This window comes from Hypanus sabinus, chromosome 26 (genome assembly GCF_030144855.1).
Source record: "Hypanus sabinus isolate sHypSab1 chromosome 26, sHypSab1.hap1, whole genome shotgun sequence".
Classification (NCBI taxonomy): domain Eukaryota; kingdom Metazoa; phylum Chordata; class Chondrichthyes; order Myliobatiformes; family Dasyatidae; genus Hypanus; species Hypanus sabinus.
The window spans coordinates 31,248,592-31,272,425 of record NC_082731.1 but is presented as its reverse complement, the minus strand read 5'-3'; the positions used below and the strand labels follow the sequence as shown (position 1 = coordinate 31,272,425).

The 23,834-nt window shown below is 56.9% G+C and overlaps 1 protein-coding gene across 2 annotated transcripts in view; it reads left to right on the top strand.

Moving 5' to 3' along the window:
• LOC132381395 (myosin-7) overlaps positions 1-22,469 on the top strand; it is a 52,283-nt gene extending 29,814 nt beyond the window's left edge. For both annotated transcript variants that reach the window (XM_059950772.1, XM_059950773.1), the window contains 17 exons: positions 590-735; positions 1,958-2,048; positions 2,797-3,186; positions 4,190-4,316; positions 6,088-6,206; positions 6,432-6,628; positions 7,931-8,114; positions 8,860-9,025; positions 9,364-9,488; positions 10,343-10,651; positions 12,053-12,256; positions 12,643-12,768; positions 14,402-14,572; positions 20,332-20,436; positions 21,061-21,156; positions 21,290-21,424; positions 22,381-22,469. In XM_059950772.1, coding sequence (XP_059806755.1) covers positions 590-735; positions 1,958-2,048; positions 2,797-3,186; positions 4,190-4,316; positions 6,088-6,206; positions 6,432-6,628; positions 7,931-8,114; positions 8,860-9,025; positions 9,364-9,488; positions 10,343-10,651; positions 12,053-12,256; positions 12,643-12,768; positions 14,402-14,572; positions 20,332-20,436; positions 21,061-21,156; positions 21,290-21,424; positions 22,381-22,401 — 2,712 coding nt within the window. In that variant the 3' untranslated portion in view covers positions 22,402-22,469. The remainder of the gene's footprint in view (positions 1-589; positions 736-1,957; positions 2,049-2,796; positions 3,187-4,189; positions 4,317-6,087; positions 6,207-6,431; positions 6,629-7,930; positions 8,115-8,859; positions 9,026-9,363; positions 9,489-10,342; positions 10,652-12,052; positions 12,257-12,642; positions 12,769-14,401; positions 14,573-20,331; positions 20,437-21,060; positions 21,157-21,289; positions 21,425-22,380) is intronic.
• The last annotated feature ends 1,365 nt before the right edge of the window (positions 22,470-23,834 follow it).

Sequence of the window (23,834 nt, the reverse complement as noted above, 5' to 3'; positions counted from 1 at the left end):
CTCTGACCATGATTCCAGCTCTGTGACCCTTGAGACTTGACCCTGCATCCTAAACCTCTTGACTATTCCTGGCCTGACCCCTGTGATCTTGATCCATGACCCAACCTTTAACTCCTGCCCTATTTATGACTAACCTCACGATCCATGCAACTGATCTCTAACCCCTAACCCCACTCAAGCCCGCAGACAACTAATTGTAATCTTCCTCTGAAGATGGTGGTGGTGATATTGGGGAGATTCGGCATGGAACACAAACGAGGCTGACTCCCTCTTCATTTTTTCCTCATCCTCCCCCCGAAAACCCCTTCTCTCCGTCTTCCACATTCTCCCCTTTTCCCTCTCTCTCTCCCCCCTCCTGCTTGCCTCCCCCTCTCTCCCCCCTCCCCCTCTCTCCCCCTCTCCCGCTCGCCTCCCTCCCTCTCCCCTCCCTTTCGACTCCCACCCTCTCTCTCCCCTCTCTCCCTCCCCCATCCTCTCTCTCTCTGCTCCCTTTCTCCCCTCCCTCTTTTCTCCTCCTCCCTTTTCTTCCCCATCCTGTCTCCCCCACCTCGTCCTGTGCCGGTACGACTGCTCCATCTCTGCCCTGCAGTTGGAGGGCTCCCTGGAGCAGGAGAAGAAAGTGCGGATGGACCTGGAGCGAGCGAAGAGGAAGCTGGAGGGGGACCTGAAGCTCTCGCAGGAGTGCGTGATGGACCTGGAGAACGACAAGCAGCAGCTGGAGGAGAAACTCAAGAAGTGAGGGTCCTAAGGCCAATCTGCTGCCCTGCACCCCTCCACTCCTCCTCCCCCTCACTCAAAACCCACCCCCTTTACTCTCAACTCCCTCTGCTCTGTGTGGATCTCTGTCAGATCTCCCTCAACCCCTCTGCTCCACGGGATTGACACAAGAGCCGATAGGGTGGCTGAGAAGGCGTTTGGTGTGTTGACTTTCACTAGCTGAGGGACTGAGTTCTGGAGCCGCGAGGTAACGTTGCAGCCCTATGAAACTCTGGTTAGACCACACCTGGAGAACTGCCGCCTCATTATAGGAAGGATGTGGAAGCTTCAGAGGGGGTTTGCCAGGATGCTGCCTGCATTAGAGAGCATGTCTAATGAGGAAAGGTTGAGCGAGTGAGGGCTTTCCTCTGGAGTGAAGGAGGATGAGAAGTGACTTGATAGAGGTATTTAAGTTATACAAAGTGGGCAGCCATTGTCTTTTTCCCAGGGCAATACCAGAGGGCAGAGCTTTAAGGTGATTGGAGTAAAGTATGGGGGGTGGGGGGAACATCAGAGGTAATAATATTACCCATATGTACACAGCTGGGCTGAGAAGTAGCAGATGGAGTTCAATGCCCAGTGAGATGTTTTCACCGGAAACGTCTCACACCGGTTTGACACCAGCTGGGCGGTTGCAAGAACTCAGGATACATTTCGAGATCCTCACAGACCCTAACGTACTTGTCCATATTTGGGTAGCAAATGGGTGCTGGTCAATTGGCACACATTGGGACCAGTACATTTTGGCCCATATAAGCGGCTGTTCCAATCAGCTAAAGTTTCATGGAAGTACTTTAAAAAAGTATTAAAAAAACCAAACTATGTAATAAATTGCATACTTAAATGAAATACAGGAAAATGAGAACACTATGAGCCATCACTATAAACTGTGCATTAGTTCCTGATAACTGTCGGCCAAGGAATTCATCCACTGTATGTAATGAATAAATCAGTGCAGACATCTAGTGTAGATAATGGACTATCTTCATACAATGCTATCAAGCATCCTCCAAACTTTCACTTTCAATGTCACAATCACGATGACTGTAGATACCTTCAATTGCTTTGTAATTCTAGCTTGTTGAGATAGTGAGATCATTTCCCTTTCACTCCCGGCCGTTTCTGGCATCTCCAAGCCTGAATGCTTGAAATCGCGGTGAGCAGAACCATTCTGAATTGTCTGGTCTCTCACCAATCGCAGGAAGGACTTTGAGATCAGCCACCTGAACAGCAAGGTCGAGGACGAGCAGGCTCTGGCTATTCAGCTGCAGAAGAAACTCAAAGAACTGCAGGTACTCTAGGTGTCGGAGAAATCGTCTCTCCCGCCCCGTCTCTCTTATCTATCTTCTCTCTCTGATCCTCTCTCCCTCTCTCACTCTCTCTGACCCCCTTAATCCCTTCTCACCTCCTCTTTACTCCACTCCCTACCCGCTCTCTCACGCCTCTCCACTCTCCTCTTTCTCTCAAACTGCTCACTCTGTCTCTTTCTCCCCTTTTCCCCTCTCTGCCTCTTTGGGACCCTGCTGATTTCTCTCACTTCCACTCTCCCCCCTTCCTTCTCCTCTCCCCTTGACTGACCCCATGGAAACTCCTTCCTATCTGGCACCACTCTCTATTCTCCCTTCCCTCTCTTGGTTTCCTCCATTCCTACCTTCCCTCCATTCCATTGGTACCGCACCTCTTCTCCACTTCTGGGAACGCCCCCCCCCCCCCGCCCTTTCTCTCACTGGAACTCCCTCTCTTTTCTGGGACACATTTCTTTTTCCCTTCCCCCTCGGTGACACCCCTCCCTCTCTTCAATTTTGTGACACCTTACCCTAACGCCTCTCTCTGGGATCCCTACCTACCCACTGCCTCTCTGTGACCCCAACCCACCCTCCCCACTCTCTGACCTCTTCCTGCTCCCTCTTGGGACTATTCACCCCATTGTCCCTTCCTCATTCCCTGTGACCCTCCCTCATTCCTCCACCTCCTCTGGGACCCCTCAATCTCCTCGCCTTCTGGGATTCCTCACTCCTTCCCTCCTTTGCCGTCCTTCAGGCGCGGATTGAGGAGCTGGAGGAGGAGCTGGAGTCGGAGAGGGGGGCTCGGGCTCGCGTGGAGAAGCAGCGCTCAGAGCTGTCCCGGGAGCTGGAGGAGGTCAGCGAGCGGCTGGAGGAGGCCGGCGGAGCCACCTCGGCCCAGATGGAGCTCAGCAAGAAGCGGGAGGCCGAGTACCTGCGCCTGAGGCGGGACCTGGAGGAGGCGACGCTGCAGCACGAAGCCACGGCCTCCGCCCTGCGCAAGAAGCACGCGGACTCAGCGGCCGAGCTGGGCGAGCAGATCGACAACCTGCAGCGGGTCAAGCAGAAGCTGGAGAAGGAGAAGAGCGAGCTAAAGCTGGAGCTCGACGACGTCAGCTCCAACATGGAGCAGCTCGCCAAGGCCAAGGTAGCGGGAGAGTCAGACAGGGTTCTGGTGCATCTGGGAATGGTCAGATGGGGATGGAAGGATCAGATGTAGATGGGAGAGTCGGGCAGGGATCAGACACCGTTGGGGGGAAATTGGATGGGGATCAGTCACAGATGGAAAGATTCAAACAGACAGGGATCAGACACAGACAGGATGGGGGACGGACGTTGGTAAATTGATTTATTACTGTCACGTGTACCAAGATACAAATGAGAGTCTCATCTTGCGTACTGTCCACGTGGGTCAAATCATCACACAGTGCTCTGAGCTAGAATAGGGGAAAAGCAATAACAAAGCAGGATAGAGTGCGGCAGTAGGAGGGAGAGTGCAGAGCAGGCGGACAGTAAGGTGCAAGATCACAACGAGTCACGACTTCCTTTCATCGCAGTTCACTAATCTGATAGCGGTGGGATAGGAGCTGTCCTTGAGCCTGCTGATCCATGCTGTGTATCTTCTGCCCGCTGGGAGAGGGAAGAAGAGAGAATGCCCGGGGTGAGGGCTTTACCGGGGCAGCAGGAAGTGCAGACAGAGTCCGGGGAGAGGTGGCTGGTTCATGTGGTGTGTGGAGCTGTGACAGCTCCCTGCCATTTCCTGTGGTCAAGGACAGGGTGGTTGCTGTACCAAGCGTTGGATGCTTTCAGTGGAGCATCAATATTCATTGGCGAGGGTCACCAGGGACAAATTTCTTTACCTCATGAGGAAGTAGAGGCACTGGTGAAGTTTCTTGGCTGGTGGTTTCCCCTCCTGGGAAATTGAAGCTGTCAGCCTTTTGGCCTGATGTGAAGAGGAGCATGTGAGCTGTCACCCCTCCTGAAGTTGTAGACAATGTGAGGGCCAGACACAGACGGGGAAGGTTGGCTGGAGATCGGATATGGGTGGGTTGTGTGCACTGGGGAGAGAGGAGGGAAGTAGGGGCCGTCTCCTGGGGAGGGGCGGGGTGAATCTGAGGACCCCCCTTGAACTCGTCCCCTCCCTGTGGCAGGCAAACCTGGAGAAGCTGTGCCGATCCCTGGAGGATCAAATGAATGAGCATCGGACCAAGTCCGAGGAGGGTCAGAGGGCACTCAGCGACATCACCACCAGCAGGGCCAAGCTGCAGACCGAGAACGGTAGGGCGCGTGGCTGGACCCTGTGGACTTTCCACCTTCACTGAATCGTCTGGCCACCTCCTAGGGGTCCTGGGGGTCACCCAGTGCAGAAACAAGCCCTCCGATCCACATCATAGCCAGTCCCATTTCCTTCTACACCAATGTTGTTAATGTACCCGCCTCAACTACTTCCTCTGGTAGCCCATTCTGTACATGAACCACACTCTGGGTGAAAAAGTTGCCTTTTGAGTAAATCTCTCCTCTCTTCCCTTAGGCCTGTGCCCTCTGATTCTAGATTCCCCCACCCTGGGGAAAGAGATGATGGGCATTCCCCGTGTCTGTGGCCCCTCATGGTTTTTGGTTTTGTACACTTCTACAAGGTCACCCCATAGTCTCCTCCATTCCAAGGAATAAAGTCCCTACCTTCTCAAACTCTCCCCATAACTCAGTCCCTCAAGTCCCAGCAGCATCCTTGTCAATCTCCTCTGCTCTCTCCAGCTTAATAGCATCTTTCCTACAACAGGGTGACCAAACCTGAACACAGTACTCCAAGTGTGGCCTCATCAACGCTTAGTACAACCACAACATGTCGTCCCACCTCCAGAACTCAGTGTCCTGACTGATGAAGGCTGGCACTGTCACCCCCCCCCCCCCCCGTCTATCTGTGACTCCACTTTCAGGGATCCGTGTACCTGTACCCCTGGGTGCCTCTGTTCTACAACACTCCCCAGGTCCCTGCCATTCACTGTGGAAGTCCTGCTCCATTTGTGTTCCCGAAGTGCAACACCTTGTACTTATCTGAATTAAATTCCATTTGCCTTTCCCCGGCCACTGACCCAGCTGATCAACATCCCTCTGTAAATCCTGATAACCATCTTCACTGTCAACGACACCACCTATTGGAGTGTCGTCTGCAAACGTACTAACCCTGCCTTGTACCTGCTCGTACAGATGGCAAACAGCAATGGTCCCAGCCCCGAGCCCTGGGGTACACCATTAGTCATGGGGTCTCCAGTCTGAGAAACAATTTCCCACCCTCCCCCTCTGCTTCCTTCCATTGAGCCCATCGTGCGTCCAGTTGTCCAGCTCCCTCTGTGATTGAACCTTCCAGAGCAGCCAGCCATGTGGGACCTTATCAAAGGCTTTACTGTGAGGTCCATGTATAAAGTTTAATTTATAGGATTTACAGGAAGATGTTTCCTGCTTGTCATTGCTGTCTGCCGCACCTTCCATACTGCACCACCATTCATTGACGTTTCGGTCCCTCAGCCCTGGTAGATTCATTCCCTCATGGACACACACAGTAAATCCAAGAAACACAATCGAATCAACGGAAGACAGGACGGACAAACAATGGATGTGCAAATGTCAAGAAACTGTGCGACTACAAAGGAAAAGTACTACCTTCACTCATCGACCCTCTTGGTCACTTCTTCCAAAATCCTCAGTCAGATCCATGATCCCCCCATACGCACAGCGTCGGTCTGACTCTCTCTGACCAGCCCCTGGATGCTTTTGTAACTTATCCCTACAGAGCTCACTTACCACGGGTGTTAGACCCACTGGTTGATAGTTCCCAGACTTTTTTTTTGCAGACACTATTAAATAAAGGCACAACTTTCGTCATTCTCCAGTGTTGAGGCGTCTCACCCGTGGCTGACGATGATGCAGATATCTCAGCCAGGCGCTCCCACAGTTTCCGCTCCAGCCCCTGCGGCATTCCTGATCTACCCGTTCAGTCCCTGGAGTTTTCCCTGTCGGAGGCTGACGTATCTCTCCCCCCACCCCCCAGGCGAACTTCAGCGACAGTTGGAAGAGAAGGAGGCGCTGATCTCCCAGCTGAGCCGGGGCAAGCTCTCATACACCCAGCAGGTCGAGGACCTCAAGAGGCAACTGGAGGAGGAGGTGAAGGTGAGCAGGGGCCGGGGAGTCCTCGATGGTGGGAGGCAGTGGGGGATGATTGGCCTGCTGGCTCCTAGGGGGAAGGGGGCTGATCACGATGGGTGTGTGTCTGAGCTAAGGTTTAAGCCTCTCTTCCCCACCCTTCACCCTTCCCTTTCTCTCCCCTCTGCCCTCCCCACCCCTTCCCTCCTATCCCCCTCCTTCCCCTCCGTTCCCTTTCTCTCCCCCCCCCAGGCAAAGAATGCCCTGGCGCACGGCATGCAGTCGGCCCGCCACGACGCCGAGCTGCTGCGGGAACAGTACGAGGAGGAACTCGAGGCGAAGGCCGAGCTGCAGCGCCTCCTCTCCAAGGCCAACGCCGAGGTGGCCGGCTGGAGGAACAAGTACGAGACCGATGCCATCCAGCGCACCGAGGAGCTCGAGGAGGCTAAGTACGTGCTGGGAGCCGTTGGGACCCTGGGACTGGGCTCCAGGGGTGGGGGAGAACTGGGTGGCAGGGCTGGGTTTGTTGCACCAGGTGCCCATTGGTGTGTCCTGGGATCGGACTCCCCGCCTGCTTCCTGGGGCCGGCCAGATCTTTTGTTCATTTTTATATCAGCCTGCGGTGTATAAGACGAACAGAAGGTTGTGCCGACCCCAAGGGTTCTCTGCCGGCGAGAGGGGATTGGAGTTGGTTTTCTGTTGCCACGTGTACTTATGGAGAAGGTACAGTGCAGGCAGATGCTAAGATGGAAGGATCACGACGAGGGAGACCGTGAGGTCAAGAATCCGTCATCTGGTGCTAGGGGACCATTCAATAGCTTTACAACAGTGAGGCAGGAAGGCCAAAGACAACTTGGCGCCATTCCACAAAGGCAGAAATGACCACACCTGGGCACAACAGAGAAGATGGCCAAAGATTGACAGAGATGGAGGACCTTCATTGCTGCCCTAAACACCAGTAGCATCATGGGCTGTAACCGACCAGAGGGGTTGAAGCTGTCCTTAAAAGTGTTTTCTAGCTTTTGTAGATTCTGCCCAGGGAAAGATGAGAGAAAGTGGGGGTGGGGTGGGGGGGAATGTCCATGGTGGGTGGGATCGTTGATTACCGAGGGAGTGAGATGTATAGACAGAGATCTTCATTGTACTTGTGCAATTATTGAAATAGATACAGTGAGAGGCTTGTCTCGTGTACTGTTCACACAGATCAGATCATTGCACAGTGTGCTGAGGAAGGATAAGGTAAAACAGTAACAGAATGCAAAATAAAGCTACAGAGAGAGTGTAGCGCAGGCAAGACTATCAGGAGCAAGATCTGAAAGAGGTAGAGTGTGAGAGCAAGAGTCCAACGTATTGTACAAGAGATCCGTTCAATAGTCTTATCACAGCGGGATGGAAGTTGTCCCTGTCCCTGAACCCTGGTGGTACCTGCTTTCAGGCTTTCGTGTCTTCTGCCTGACGGGACAGGGGAGGGAGGGGTTGTTGATGATGCTGGCTGCTTTACTGTGGCCTGGAGCAGAGCAGTCATTGTACCAAGCTGTGGATAGAGGGCCTTCTGTGGAGCATTGATAAAAATTGGTGTCGGTCGACGGCGACATCTGATTGTACATTAGTCTTATAATAGTGGGGTGGGAGCTGTCCTTCAACCTGGTGGGGCGTGCTTTCCGACTTTTATATCTGCGGGGTGGGGTGGGGGTGTGGAAGGTGGAGGGGGTAGCACCGGCCAGCCCTCACCACTCTGGGCACGTTTGCAGGAAGAAGCTGGCCCAGCGGCTTCAGGAGGCTGAGGAGCAGGTGGAGGCGGTGAACGCCAAGTGCTCTTCGCTGGAGAAGACCAAGCACCGGCTACAGAATGAGATTGAGGACCTGATGATCGATGTGGAGCGATCGAACGCTGCCGCCGCTGCCCTCGACAAGAAGCAGAGGAACTTCGACAAGGTATCGGGACCCTGGGGGGACGGACTCAACAACAGGGGTAAAGTGTCTCACAGCCACTTGGAGACTGATCACAGAAGGTAGAATAGCCCAGGCACAGAAACACACGTTTGTACGGATGCTGGGAATCTTGAACAAATCACAGAATATTGGAGGATCTCAACAGGTCAGGCAGCATCAGTGGAGGGGAATAAACAATTAACGTTTCAGGCTGAAACCTTTTATTACAAATGGAAAGAGAAAAGCCAAATGAGAAGGTATGGGAGAGGGGAAGGTGTGCAAGGTGAAAGGTGAGACCACGTGAGGCGGGTGGGGTCAGGGGTCAGTAAGAAGCTGGGAGGCAGAAGAGCTAAAGGGCTGAAGAAGGAGGAATCTGGTAGGAGAGGAGAGCGGATCATAGGAGAAAGGGAAGGAGGAGGGGAACCAGGTGGATAGGTGAGTAGAAGGGGTGAGAAGGAAGCAAGGATGGGGAATGGAAAGGCAGCGAAGGGGACAGGAGGGGGAGAAACTGGCACGTTGGAGAAATGGATGCTCACGGCATCAGGTTGGAGGCTACCCTGATGGAATATGAGGTGCTGCCCCTCTGCCCTGACTTTGGCCTCGTCGTGCCATAGGGGAATGGGAACGGGAATGGGTGGACACTGGGAGAATCTGCGAAGGTGCTCAACAGGGTGGTTCCCCAGCCTGCGTTGGGTCTCAGCGGTGTAGGGGTTAGTGAGAGATCACAGGGTCCTCCCTCTCACCGCAGTTGCTCGCGGAGTGGAAGCAGAAGTTTGAGGAGTCCCAGACAGAGCTGGAAGCTTCGCAGAAGGATGCCCGCTCCCTCAGCACTGAGCTGTTCAAGCTCAAGAACGCCTATGAGGAGGCACTTGACCACCTGGAGACGCTCAAGAGGGAGAACAAAATCCTCCAAGGTACAGCGCCAGTGGTATCCCTCCTTTTCCTCTTTGCCGCCCCTCCTTTCCTCACTGAACCTCCTGTGGTGCTTTCTCCACACAACCCCTCCCACAGTGCTCCCTCTCCCTCCATCCGCCTGACTACCCCTCCCTTGGCACTCTCTCTAACCCCCACACTGCTCCCCCCCACAATGCTCTCTCTCCTTCCCCACCACTTCTCCCACTGTGCTCCCTCTCTCCCTCGCTGGCCCTCCGACGCTCCCTCCCTCCTACTTACCTTCCTCCATGCCCCTCTGCCCCTCCTGACCCCTTCCCTCACCTCTCTCTGACTGGGTGCTGATGGTTTTGGCCGGCAGAGGAGATCTCGGACCTGACGGAGCAGTTGAGCGAGCGGGGGAAGAGTGTTCACGAGCTGGAGAAGATCAGGAAGCAGCTGGATCAGGAGAAACAGGAACTGCAGGCGGCACTGGAAGAGGCGGAGGTGAGGGGGCGTGTGGAGGGAGATTCACTCTATGTCTGACCCCGGGATTGTGTGATGGGACGGTGTGGAGGGAGATTCACTCTGTGTCTGACCCCGGGAGTGTGTGATGGGACGGTCTGGAGGGAGATTCACTCTGTGTCTGACCCCGGGAGTGTGTGATGGGACGGTGTGGAGGGAGATTCACTCTGTGTCTGACCCCGGGCGTGTGTGATGGGACGGTATGGAGGGAGATTCACTCTGTGTCTGACCCCAGGAGTGTGTGATGGGACGGTGTGGAGGGAGATTCACTCTGTGTCTGACCCCGGGAGTGTGTGATGGGACGGTCTGGAGGGAGATTCACTCTGTGTCTGACCCCGGGAGTGTGTGATGGGACGGTGTGGAGGGAGATTCACTCTGTGTCTGACCCCGGGCGTGTGTGATGGGACGGTCTGGAGGGAGATTCACTCTGTGTCTGACCCCGGGAGTGTGTGATGGGACGGTGTGGAGGGAGTTTCACTCTGTCTGACCCCGGGAGTGTGTGATGGGACAGTGTGGAGGGAGATTCACTCTGTGTCTGACCCCGGGAGTGTGTGATGGGACGGTGTGGAGGGAGTTTCACTCTGTGTCTGACCCCGGGAGGGTGTGATGGGACGGTGTGGAGGGAGTTTCACTCTGTGTCTGACCCCGGGAGGGTGTGATGGGACGGTGTGGAGGGAGTTTCACTCTGTGTCTGACCCCGGGAGGGTGTGATGGGACGGTGTGGAGGGAGTTTCACTCTGTGTCTGACCCCGGGAGTGTGTGATGGGACAGCCTGGGGGTGTGTGATGGGACTGAGAGCAGGGAGCCTCACTTTGTGACCCCACACTGGATTTTAGGGCACCCTGGAGCACGAGGAGGGGAAGATACTTCGCGCACAGCTTGAGTACAGCCAGCTGAAGGCAGACATGGAGCGTCGTGTGGCGGAGAAGGAGGAGGAGATGGAACAGGCAAAGAGGAACCAGCAGCGGGTGGTGGACACTTTGCAGAGCTCCCTCGAGGCGGAGACTCGCAGCCGAAACGAGGCGCTGAGGGTGAAGAAGAAGATGGAAGGAGACCTGAATGAGATGGAGGTGCAGCTGAACCTGGCCAACCGCCAGGTGGCCGAGGCCCACAAGCAGAGCAAGACACTGCAGACCTCGCTGAAGGTGAGGGAGCCTTCCCTATCCACTGTTAACTCGGTGGCAAGGAGGGCCGGTGAGGGTTCTCCAGTCCAAGGAGGAGCTTCAACAGGGAAGGGAGGGAATAGTGTTGGGTTGAGATCTCAACGCCAGGGAAGGCACTCAACACTGGGTGGGGGTTGCTGAAGGATTTCCACACAGTCTGGGAATCTCATCCTAAGAGGATTGTGCCCAGGGGGTGCAGTGGATCCAATGGATTAAGCTGCAGAACTTGGGGAGGAAGCTCCACAACAGGGATGGGCATGAGGGAGCCTCATCCTACGAGGGATCTTCCTGCCAGACAGAGGACCAAGAGGGTCTCTCGCCCCCCCCCCAGGAGCAGTGAGGGTAGTGCAGTGGGGGAGGGGCTTTGAGGGATCTCCACGCAGTGAGGGATTCAGAACTGGGAGAGGGGTGGTGAGCAGGCTCCGCACAGTGAAGGAGCTTCCCGGTGGTGCTGGGGGGGAATGATTCTGGGGAGGGATCCCATCGTTGAGAAGGAAGCTGAGGAATGTGGTGAGGGATGCCACACAGTGAAGGAGCATCTTATGGGGCGGGAGCTTCCCTCAGTGACAGGGAGTAAAGGATCTCCATGTTGGGAGGAAGCCTCCACGGTGGGGGGGGGAGTGCTCTTTGCTGGGGAGGGGTGATGAGGGATCCCCTCTGAGGAGTGAGTGTCATGCAGGGGGAGGGATGGTGAGGAGTCTCCGCCTGGAATTGAGCTTCTCTGGGGAAGGAGGGAACAGGGAGCGAGCTCAGAGCCAGGGAGAGGGGATGAGGGACTCTAACCATGGTGAGGGATATCAGTGCAGGAGCAGGGAGCTAGCACGGTGTGAAGAACATTGTGGAATCTCATAAAGGAGAGGGTTCTCAGCATTGAGGAGCGTGCAGAGAGCGATCAGGCTGCCAGATTGAGGGAACTTCATACCACACGGGGTGATCATGAGGGATCTCGTCATTGTGAGGAGTGTAACCCTCTGACCCACTGTGGACCCCCAGACTAAGAGGGATTTGTCCCCATGTGAGGGATCACCCCCCCACTGTGTGAGAAATTTGCCTGTATGAAACACCCCCTCCCCGTGAGGGGTAACCCACCATGGCGGACCTGACCCTGGGTGAGAGATCCCTCGCCATGTGGGACCCTTCCACCCTGACAGGGATCTAGACCCATGCAAGAGATCTAATCCAGTATGTGGGATCCTCCCGCTCTGTGTGAGGAATTTGACCTCAGGAGACGGACCCCAGGTGAGGGATCTGACCCCGGGTGAGGGACATGCCCCGGGTGAGGGATCTGACCATGTGTGAGGGATCTGACCCCAGGTGAGGGACATGACCCCAGGTGAGGGACATGACCCCGGGTGAGGGATCTGACCCTGCTTCTCTCTACAGGAGGTGCAGCTGCAGCTGGATGACACACTGAGACTAAGTGAGGAGCTGAAGGAGAGTGCAGCAATGGCTGAACGACGGGGAAACCTGCTCCAGGCCGAGCTGGAGGAGCTGAGGGCACAGCTGGAGCAGGCAGAGCGCGGGCGCAAGCTGGCTGAGACTGAGTTGATCGAGAGCAGCGAGAGGGTGCAACTCCTGCACTCCCAGGTACAGCCGACCTTCGGCCTTGCTCACCCTCCAGCCGATGACCCCTGAACTTACCAGCCCCTTGACACCTCTCCACTGCCCTGTGATCTACCCTGACATCTGACGTCTGACCCTGCTGTCACTGATGGGTAACCATTTGTCGTCTGACCTCCGACAGCCCCTCCGCCACTAGTCCTGAAGCTGACACTGAATACTTTACCCACCCCACCCCCAACCTTGGACCCCTGAGCCTGTGACAGACCAGGCCGTGTACCCCGTGACCTCTGACCCCTGGCCATCGCCGGGGGCTCCCCGAACCTGTGAGCCTGCAGCCGACTGCGAAGTGCCCCTTGACTCGGCCGTGGATGCTAACAGACGATTTCCTCCCCCCCCCCCCCACCCAACAGAACACAAGCCTGATCAACCAGAAGAAGAAGCTGGAGAGTGACATTGGGCAGCTGCAGGCTGAGGTGGAGGACTCGCTACAGGAGTCCCGCAACGCGGATGAGAAGGCCAAGAAAGCCGTCACCGATGTGAGTCCAGGCACAGCGCGATCCCGCGGGGGAAGTGAGCTGGGGCCCATGGGGAGGGGACCTGAACCCGAGGGGAGCGGGTCGAGCCTGGGAAGCAATTTCCAGGGCTTGAGGGGCTTTGGGAGAGTACAGGATCGAGTCAGACCCTGAGGAATCTGAAAGCCCCAGCTCCCGGTCCGAGCATCGACTAAATCGATCTGTTCGGGTTGGATGGGGGAAATTGATCACGGATCATGGCTGATTACTGTCAAAGGTCCCAAGATGCAGTGTCTTGCATACTTTTCAAACAGAGCTAGCACAAGGAAAAACAGAATAAAGTGCAGCAGAAACTGGGAGAGTGCAGTTCAGGCAGACAGTAAGGGCAAGGGTCACAGACTCCAGATTCATGATGGATTCACATCATTTCCAGTATACGAGTGTAAAGGAGAACGAAATCATTGATACTCCAGACCTAATCTGGTACAGAAAGAAGCAGAGTGAGATAAAGGGCACAATAACTATAAATACCTACGATAGCTTATATACAGAGATTAATTACATGTTGGTAAAGTGACACGAGGCCGTGCAGAATGTGAGTGACAGGAAATAACAAAGCAGTGGTGGGGGTGTTGATTGTGAGGTCAAGAGGGGATCACTTACGAATCTGATAGCAACAGGGTAGAAGCTGTCCAAACAATCCTCTGCCGTCCAGCCAGATCGTCCCATCCGCAACTGCGCTGAGGTAGCACCAGAGGAAAAAGAGTGCAGAATAACGTGCAGCGGTTACGGGGAAAGTGCAGCACCACCAGACAATAAGGTGCAAGGCCACGGTGAGGTCAAGGGTGGAACGAGGGGACTGTTCAACCATCTTATAACAGCGGGGTGGGGTGGAAGCTGTCCTTGAGCCTGGAGTTACGTGCTTGCAGGTTGTTTTGTGGCAGCGCTACAGTGCAATGCATAAAATTACTGGAGATTATAAAAACCCACCGTGTGCAGATAAGGAATAATGAAACAGTGCTGACGGAAGAGGGGAAGGAGCTGTTCCTGAGTCATTGAGCTCTTCGTGCTCCTGTACCTCCTCCCCAATGCTGGTCATGAGGAGAGGGCACGTCGCAGATGGTGAAGCTCCTTCATGATGGATGCCACCGCACCATCTGCGACCTGCTGTTTTGCGACAGGGCAAAGACATAAAATTACTATAAATTACCAAAAAAGACATCGTGCAATAGAAAAGAATACTGCGGTGGTGTTCGTGGACCATTGAGAAAATCTGATGGTGAGGGGAGGGGGTGAATCCATTAAATATTGGTGAGTTCATGGCGACATGCTGAATTTCTTCAGCTTCCCAAGGACGTAGAGGTGCCAGTGAGCTTTCTTGCTGTGACATCTGGGGGTGGTTGGACCAGGTCAGCCTGGTGGTGATTCACTCCTGTGAGCTCGAGGCTCTCAACTCTCTCTCTCGGCCTCAGCACAGTTGAGGTAGACCTGGCGCCCTTCCTGTAGGCAGAAAGGGGCCAATGGAGGAACCTCCCCTCTGACAGACTGGTAGATGTGAAGAGAGAGGGGGGCAAAGAAAATCAGCACTGGGTCTTGTCGGGAACAGCTGCCTGGGAAGGACCAAGCCCTGAACTGTTCCCATCTCTGTTCCTACTAGGCGGCCATGATGGCAGAGGAGCTGAAGAAGGAGCAGGACACGAGTGCCCACCTGGAGCGCATGAAGAAGAACATGGAGCAGACCATCAAGGACCTGCAGCACCGGCTGGACGAGGCCGAGCAGATCGCCATGAAGGGCGGGAAGAAGCAGATCCAGAAACTGGAGACTCGGGTGAGGACAGGACAGGCACTAACACCCCCCCACCCCCCAACGTCCTGTGGTGGGTGAGGACAGGACAGGAACTAACACCCCCCCACCCCCCAACGTCCTGTGGTGGGTGAGGACAGGACAGGCACTAACACCCCCCACACCCCAATGTCCTGTGGTGGGTGAGGACAGGACAACCACGAACCCCCCCCCCACCCCCCAACGTCCTGTGGTGGGTGAGGAAAGGACAGGAACGAAACCCCCCCCCACCCCCCAACGTCCTGTGGTGGGTGAGGACAGGACAGGCACTAACACCCCCCACACCCCAATGTCCTGTGGTGGGTGAGGACAGGACAACCACGAACCCCCCCCCCACCCCCCAACGTCCTGTGGTGGGTGAGGAAAGGACAGGAACGAAACCCCCCCCCACCCCCCAACGTCCTGTGGTGGGTGAGCACAGGACAGTCACGAACCCCCCCCACCCCCAACGTCCTGTGGTGGGTGAGGACAGGACAGGAACGAACCCCCCCCACCCCCCAACGTCCTGTGGTGGGTGAGGACAGGACAGGCACGAAACCCCCCCAATGTCCTGTGGTGGGTGACAGGGCAGGCACTAACCCCTCCCCCACCCCCCAACGTCCTGTGGTGGGAGAGGACAGGACAGGCACTAACACCCCCCACACCCCAATGTCCTGTGGTGGGTGAGGACAGGACAACCACGAACCCCCCCCCCACCCCCCAACGTCCTGTGGTGGGTGGGGAAAGGACAGGAACGAAACCCCCCCCCACCCCCCAACGTCCTGTGGTGGGTGAGGACAGGACAGTCACGAACCCCCCCCACCCCCAACGTCCTGTGGTGGGTGAGGACAGGACAGGCACGAACCCCCCACACCCCCAACGTCCTGTGGTGGGTGAGGACAGGACAGGAACGAACCCCCCCCACCCCCCAACGTCCTGTGGTGGGTGAGGACAGGACAGGCACGAAACCCCCCCAATGTCCTGTGGTGGGTGACAGGGCAGGCACTAACCCCTCCCCCACCCCCCAACGTCCTGTGGTGGGTGAGGACAGGACAGGCACTAACACCCCCACCCGCCACCCCCCAACGTCCTGTGGTGGGTGAGGACAGGACAGGCACTAACACCCCCCTACCCCCCAACGTCCTGTGGTGGGTGAGGACAGGATAGGCACTAACACCCCCCACCCCCCAACGGCTTGTGGTGGGTGAGGACAGGACAGGCACGAACCCCCCCCCCCCACCCCCCAACGTCCTGTGGTGGGTGAGGACAGGACAGGCACGAACCCCCCCCCCACCCCCCAACGTCCTGTGGTGGGTGAGGACAGGACAGGCACGAACCCCCCCCCCCCCCCAGCCCCCAAAGTCCTGTGGTGGGTGAGGACAGGACAGGCACGAAACCCCCCCACCCCCCAACATCCTGTGGTGGGTGAGGACAGGACAGGAACTAACCCCCCCCCCACCCCCCAACGTCCTGTGGTGGGTGAGGACAGGACAGGAACTAACACCCCCACCCCCCAACGTCCTGTGGTGGGTGAGGACAGGACAGGCACGAACCCCCCCCCCCCACCCCCCAACGTCCTGTGGTGGGTGAGGACAGGACAGGCACGAACCCCCCCCCCCCAGCCCCCAAAGTCCTGTGGTGGGTGAGGACAGGACAGGCACTAACACCCCCTCCCCCCAACGTCCTGTGCTGGGTGAGGACAGGACAAGCACGAACCCCCCCCACCCCCCAACCTCCTGTGGTGGGTGAGGACAGGACAGGAACTAACCCCTCCCCCACCCCCCAACGTCCTGTGGTGGGTGAGGACAGGACAGGCACGAACCCCCCCCCACCCCCCAACGTCCTGTGGTGGGTGAGGACAGGACAGGAACTAACCCCCCCCCCACCCCCCAACGTCCTGTGGTGGGTGAGGACAGGACAGGAACTAACACCCCCACCCCCCAACGTCCTGTGGTGGGTGAGGACAGGATAGGCACGAACCCCCCCAACGTCCTGTGGTGGGTGAGGACAGGACAGGCACGAACCCCCCCAACGTCCTGTGGTGGGTGAGGACAGGACAGGCACGAACCCCCCCCCCAACGTCCTGTGGTGGGTGAGGACAGGACAGGCACGAACCCCCCCCCCCAACCCCCAACGTCCTGTGGTGGGTGAGGACAGGACAGGCACGAAACCCCCCCCACCCCCCAACGTCCTGTGGTGGGTGAGGACAGGACAGGCACTAACACCTCCTCCCCCCAACGTCCTGTGGTGGGTGAGGACAGGAGAGGCACGACCCCCCCCACCCCCCAACGTCCTATGGTGGGTGAGGACAGGACAGGCACGAACCCCCCCCCCACCCCCCAACGTCCTGTGGTGGGTGAGGACAGGACAGGCACGAAACCCCCCCAATGTCCTGTGGTGGGTGACAGGGCAGGCACTAACCCCTCCCCCACCCCCCAACGTCCTGTGGTGGGTGAGGACAGGACAGGCACTAACACCCCCACCCGCCACCCCCCAACGTCCTGTGGTGGGTGAGGACAGGACAGGCACTAACACCCCCAGCGTCCTGTGGTGGGTGAGGACAGGACAGGAACTAACCCCTCCCCCACCTCCCAACGTCCTGTGGTGGGTGAGGACAGGACAGGCACGAACCCCCCCCACCCCCCAACGTCCTGTGGTGGGTGAGGACAGGACAGGCACGAACCCCCCCCCCCACCCCCCAACGTCCTGTGGTGGGTGAGGACAGGACAGGCACGAACCCCCCCCCCAACCCCCAACGTCCTGTGGTGGATGAGGAAAGGACAGGCACTAACACCCCCCACCCCCCAACGTCCTGTGGTGGGTGAGGACAGAACAGGCACGAAAACCCCCCACCCCCCCACATTCTGTGGTGGGTGAGGACAGGACAGGCATGAACCCCCCCCTACCCCCCAACGTCCTGTGGTGGGTGAGGACAGGACAGGCACGAACCCCCCCCCACCCCCCAACGTCCTGTGGTGGGTGAGGACAGGACAGGCATGAACCCCCCCCCCCAACGTCCTGTGGTGGGTGAGGACAGGACAGGCACGAACCCCTCCCACCCCCCAACGTCCTGTGGTGGGTGAGGACAGGACAGGCATGAACCCCCCCCACCCCCCAACGTCCTGTGGTGGGTGAGGACAGGACAGGCATGACCCCCCCCCACCCCCCAACGTCCTGTGGTGGATGAGGAAAGGACAGGCACGAACCCCCCCCCCACCCCCCAACGTCCTGTGGTGGGTGAGGACAGGACAGGAACTAACCCACCCCACCCCCAACGTCCTGTGGTGGGTGAGGACAGGACTGGCACGAACTCCCCACCCCCCAACGTCCTGTGGTGGGTGAGGACAGGACAGGCACTAACCCCTCCCCCACCCCCCAACGTCTGTGGTGGGTGAGGACAGGACAGGAACGAACCCCCCCCACCCCCCCAACGTCCTGTGTGGGTGAGGACAGGACAGCCACGAACCCCCCACCCCCCATCGTCCTGTGGTGGGTGAGGACAGGACAGGCACGAACCCCCCCACCCCCCAACGTCCTGTGGTGGGTGAGGACAGGACAGGCACTAACCCCTCCCCCACCCCCCAACGTCCTGTGGTGGGTGAGGACAGGACAGGAACTACCCACCCCCCACCCCCCAACGTCCTGTGGTGGGTGAGGACAGGACAGGCACGAACCCCCCACCCCCCAACGTCCTGTGGTGGGTGAGGACAGGACAGGCACGAACCCCCCCCCCCCACCCCCCAAAGTCCTGTGGTGGGTGAGGACAGGACAGGCACTAACACCCCCCTACCCCCCAACGTCCTGTGGTGGGTGAGGACAGGACAGGCACGAACCCCCCCCCACCCCCGAACGTCCTGTGGTGGGTGAGGACAGGACAGGAACTAACCCCCCCCCACCCCCCAACGTCCTGTGGTGGGTGAGGACAGGACAGGCACTAACACCCCCACCCCCCAAAGTCCTGTGGTGGGTGAGGACAGGAACTACCCCCCCCCACCCCCCAACGTCCTGTGGTGGGTGAGGACAGGACAGGCACTAACACCCCCAACGTCCTATGGGGAACTGTGTGCTGACCTCAGTCCCCCATCCGAGCCAATCGCCTCTGCCTGTGGTCTGGATCCCTCTAACCTTTTCCTGTCCAAGTGACTTTCTAAACCTGCCACAACTCAGCTCAATCCTCTGCGAGAGAAGTTTCCCCTTGGGTCCTCTCACTCCTGCCCTCTGGTTCTTGATTTGCAACCCTCAGGAAAAGACTGAGGACCTTCATCTTGCCTTTGCCCCTCGGTCTCCTGTGGCCCAGAGAATAAACTTGCAAACTGCCGTCCCTCTCTCCGTAAATCAGTCCAGCAACATGCTCCTAAATCTCCCTCTGCTCTCTCTCCAGCTCAGTGGCATCTTTCCTACAGCAGGGTGACCAAAACTGAATGCAATACTCCAAGTGCAGCCTCACCAACGGATTATACAACCCCAATATAACATCCCATCTCCAGAACTCAGTGCCCTGACCGACGAAGGCCGGCACCGTCACCCCCCTGTCTACCTGTGACTCCACTTTCAGGGATCCGTGTACCTGTACCCCTGGGTGCCTCTGTTCTACAACACTCCCCAGGTCCCTGCCATTCACTGTGAAAGTCCTGACCCCCACTCCATTTGTCTGCCCAAAGTGCAACACCTGGTGATTGTGATTGAACCTTCCAGAGCAGCCAGCCATGTGGGACTTTATCAAAGGTCCACGTAGATCACAATCTGATAGGATGGTTGTGAAGGCCTGCAGTAAGTGGCCTTCATCGGGCAGGAGGTTGAGTTCCAAAGCTGTGAGGTAACGTTGCAGCTCTGTAAAACTCTGGTGTACCGTTCTGGTCACTTTGATATGGGAAGGATGTGGAAGCTTTAGAGAGGGTGCAGAGGAGATTCTGTATTAGAGAACACAATAGGCTGAGGTAGATAGGGCTCCTCTCTCTGGAGTGAAGGAGGATGAGTGATGACTTGATAGAACTATACAAGGTGATACGAGGCAGTGAGTTGACAGCCAGCACCTTTTTTCTACAGGGTGGAATACCCAATATGAGCCAATTTGAACTTGACTGGAGGAAAGTATCATTATTATGCTCCGTGTTGTATGATTTGGCCATTCCTGGTTTTTCCATGACCATGATTGTTCCACAAAAGAGGGCCATTCTTCTGGGCAGTTTCTTTACAAGACGGGTAACCCTCCCAGCCATTATCAATACTCTTCGGAGATTGTCTGCCTGGCGACAGTGGGCATAACCAGGACTGCTCATACAACCATCCACCACCTGCCCCATGGCTTCACCTGACCCTGATCGGGGGCTAAGCAGGTGCTACATCTTGCCCAAGGGTTACCTGCAGCCTGGCAGAGGGAAGGAGCACCTTACACCTCCTTAGGTAGAGACATATTGCCACCATCCAGGAGGAGTGTATAGGGGATGTTTTTCACAGATAATACTGATGTGTGGAAGGTTCCAGGGGTGGCGATAGAGGCAGATACGTTAGGGACATTTAAGAAACTCTTAAACAGGCACACGGACGAAAGAAAAAGAGAAGGCAATGCAGGAGCGAGGGGTTAGATTGATCGTAGAGTAGCTTAAAATGTCTTGTAGTTTTCTAAGTTCTGACGCCATTGGTCACGGGCCTCCAGTCAGTGAGATAACCTCCCACCTTTACCCTCCCCTGCTTCCTGCCATCGAGCCGCTTGCGTGCCCAGCTGATGTCTGACTTTCCCCGCATGCCCCTCCTGTATCCGTCAGGTCCGGGAACTGGAGAACGAGCTGGAGGCAGAGCAGAGGAGATGCTCGGAGGCGGTGAAAGGGGCTCGCAAGTTCGAGAGGCGGATCAAGGAACTGACCTACCAGGTGAGGCTCCAGGCGTCTCCTCGAGGTGCAGCCTCCTCCTGGGTGGCAGACAGAGGCTGTCCCTAGTATGTGGGCAGAAGAGAACCCTGGGATCTCAGGAGGTGCATTGTTTTACTCCCCCCAGCCCTCCCCATCAGACTACACACCCTCGAGTCCATGAGGTGGCGGTGGGTGTTCCTGGTGGGTGTGGAACCTGGGAAATGAGTTGTAGGTAGGAGCATCAACGGAGATATCCCTCCTTCCCAGATCCCAACCATCCCTCAGCCTCCCCCCCCAGCCATGGGGAGAGGAGCAGGGGGAAGGAGAAGGGGAACTGAGGTGACCAGGTGTAGAATCTGGGTAGGAAGATGGGAGGGGAATCTGGTGAAGTAGGGAGGGAGTAATCTGGAGGGAGGAGGGGAGGAAATCTGGTGGAGGATGAAGGAGGGGACGGGATCTGGTGGAGGAGGAGAGGAAATTTAGGGAGGAGGGAAGGGGATCTGGTGGAGGAGGGAGTGATCTGGCAGGAGGGAGGAGAGGAAACTGAGGGAGGGATTCTGTACAGTATTCACTCTTATTCACACTCTGCCAACCTCTCTATCTGTTTGCCTCCCTCACACACATCATCACCCCCTCAACCCCCAGACTGAGGAGGACCGTAAGAACAACATCCGACTGCAAGACCTGGTGGACAAACTCCAACTCAAGGTCAAGGCCTATAAGAGATCGGCAGAGGAGGCAGTAAGTGAAACAGTCCCTTCCCTATCTCCGTGATCCCTGCTGCACACCCCCCTCACTCTGTTACCACCCTCCGTCTCTGTGATATCCCTCGCTGTCCCCTGACAGTAACAGCTCCCTGCCTCGGTTCCCACAGGAGGAACAGTCCAATGCAAACCTGGCAAAGTTCCGGAAACTTCAACATGAGCTGGATGAAGCAGAGGAGAGAGCAGATATCGCAGAGAGTCAGGTCAACAAGCTGAGAGCCAAGACCCGGGATGTTGGCAGCAAGGTAACCTGGTCCAGTGTGGGGGACGGTGTGGAGGGAGTTTCACTCTGTGTCTGACCCCGAGAGTGTGTGATGGGACAGTGTGGAGGGAGTTTCACCCTGTGTCTGACCCCGGGAGTGTGTGATGGGACGGTGTGGAGGGAGATTCACTCTGTGTCTGACCCCGGGAGTGTGTGATGGGACGCTGTGGAGGGAGATTCACTCTGTGTCTGACCCCGGGAGTGTGTGATGGGACGGTGTGGAGGGAGATTCACTCTGTGTCTGACCCCGAGAGTGTGAGATGGGACGGTGTGGAGGGAGATTCACTCTGTGTCTGACCCCGGGAGTGTGTGATGGGACGGTGTGGAGGGAGATTCACTCTGTGTCTGACCCCGGGAGTGTGTGATGGGATGGTGTGGAGGGAGATTCACTCTGTGTCTGACCCCGAGAGTGTGAGATGGGACGGTGTGGAGGGAGATTCACTCTGTGTCTGACCCCGGGAGTGTGTGATGGGACGGTGTGGAGGGAGATTCACTCTGTGTCTGACCCCGAGAGTGTGAGATGGGACGGTGTGGAGGGAGATTCACTCTGTGTCTGACCCCGGGAGTGTGTGATGGGACGGTGTGGAGGGAGATTCACTCTGTGTCTGACCCCGGGAGTGTGTGAGGGGACGGTGTGGAGGGAGATTCACTCTGTGTCTGACCCCGGGAGTGTGTGATGGGATGGTGTGGAGGGAGATTCACTCTGTGTCTGACCCCGGGAGTGTGTGATGGGACGGTGTGGAGGGAGATTCACTCTGTGTCTGACCCCGGGAGTGTGTGATGGGACGGTGTGGAGGGAGATTCACTCTGTGTCTGACCCCGGGAGTGTGTGATGGGATGGTGTGGAGGGAGATTCACTCTGTGTCTGACCCCGGGAGTGTTTTTACGGGACAGTGTGGAATCCATGGTTCTGTCTAATTCTGGGGCTCTCTCTTACAGAAACTGATGGCTGAGGAATGAACTCCACTGAGAATGTTCTGGAAACCTGTGTAAAATTTCTGTAGAATAAAAGCCGTAAGCAAACTCTGTACAGTCGCAGTGTGGTCATTGTTCTAACAGGAAGCCCCAACAGCCTCAACACAAGGTCACTCACCCATTCCCACACCTCTCCTCCTGTTATTAATCCCCACCCACTGCATCCCTGCATATCCCTCTGCCCCTCCCAGGTCTTCCACCAACCACAACACTCTCCCCTCATATTGCTCCTCCCCACTTCTTTCCCACACTCTGTTTTCCACCCTCCACCCCCCCCCATGTGTCACTGTAAAAACACATCACATTGACCACACTCAGTCTGATATTCCTGTATGCACTTTATTTCAAAGACATCACCAGTGCTCCTTGTCCAGTCACTGACCACTGGCAAATACACTCAATAATCTCTTACATAATGTGTGGAGGGATCTTCACTCTGTGAGTGACGGGACGGTGCGGAGGGAGCTTCAATCTGTGACTGATGGGACTGTATGGAGAGAGCTTCACTCTGTGAGTGATGGGACGGTGAAGAGGGAGTTTCACTCTGTGAGTGATGGGACGGTGAGGAGGGAGCTTCACTCTGTGAGTGACGGGACGGTGAGGAGGGAGCTTCACTCTGTGAGTGACAGGACGGTGTGGAGAGAGCTTCACTCTGTGACCCTGCGTGTGTGTGATGGGACGGTGAGGAGGGAGCTTCACTCTGTGAGTGACGGGACAGTGAAGAGGGAGTTTCACTCTGTGACTGATGGGACGGTGAGGAGGGAGATTCACTCTGTGTCTGATGGGACAGTGCGGAGGGAGTTTCACTCTGTGAGTGACAGGACGGTGCGGAGAGAGCTTCACTCTGTGACCCTGCGTGTGTGTGATGGGACGGTGAGGAGGGAGCTTCACTCTGTGTCTGATGGGACAGTGCGGAGGGAGTTTCACTCTGTGAGTGACAGGACGTGGAGGGAGCTTCACTCTGTGACTGGACGGTGTGGAGGGAGTTTCACTGTGTCTGACAGGACGGTGTGGAGGGAGTTTCACTCTGTATCTGATGGGATGGTGTGGAGGGAGTTTCATTCTGTGACTGACGGGACGGTGAGGAGGGAGTTTCACTCTGTGACTGATGGGACAGTGTGGAGCGAGTTTCACTCTGTGACCGACGGGACGGTGAGGAGGGAGCTTCACTCTGTGTCTGACCCCGGGAGTGTGTGATGGAACGGTGTGGAGGGAGTTTCACTCTGTGACTGATGGGACGGTGTGGAGCGAGTTTCACTCTGTGACTGATGGGACGGTGTGGAGCGAGTTTCACTCTGTGACCGACGGGACGGTGAGGAGGGAGCTTCACTCTGTGTCTGATCCCGGGAGTGTGTGATGGGACGGTGAGGAGGGAGCTTCACTCTGTGTCTGACCCCGGGAGTGTGTGATGGAACGGT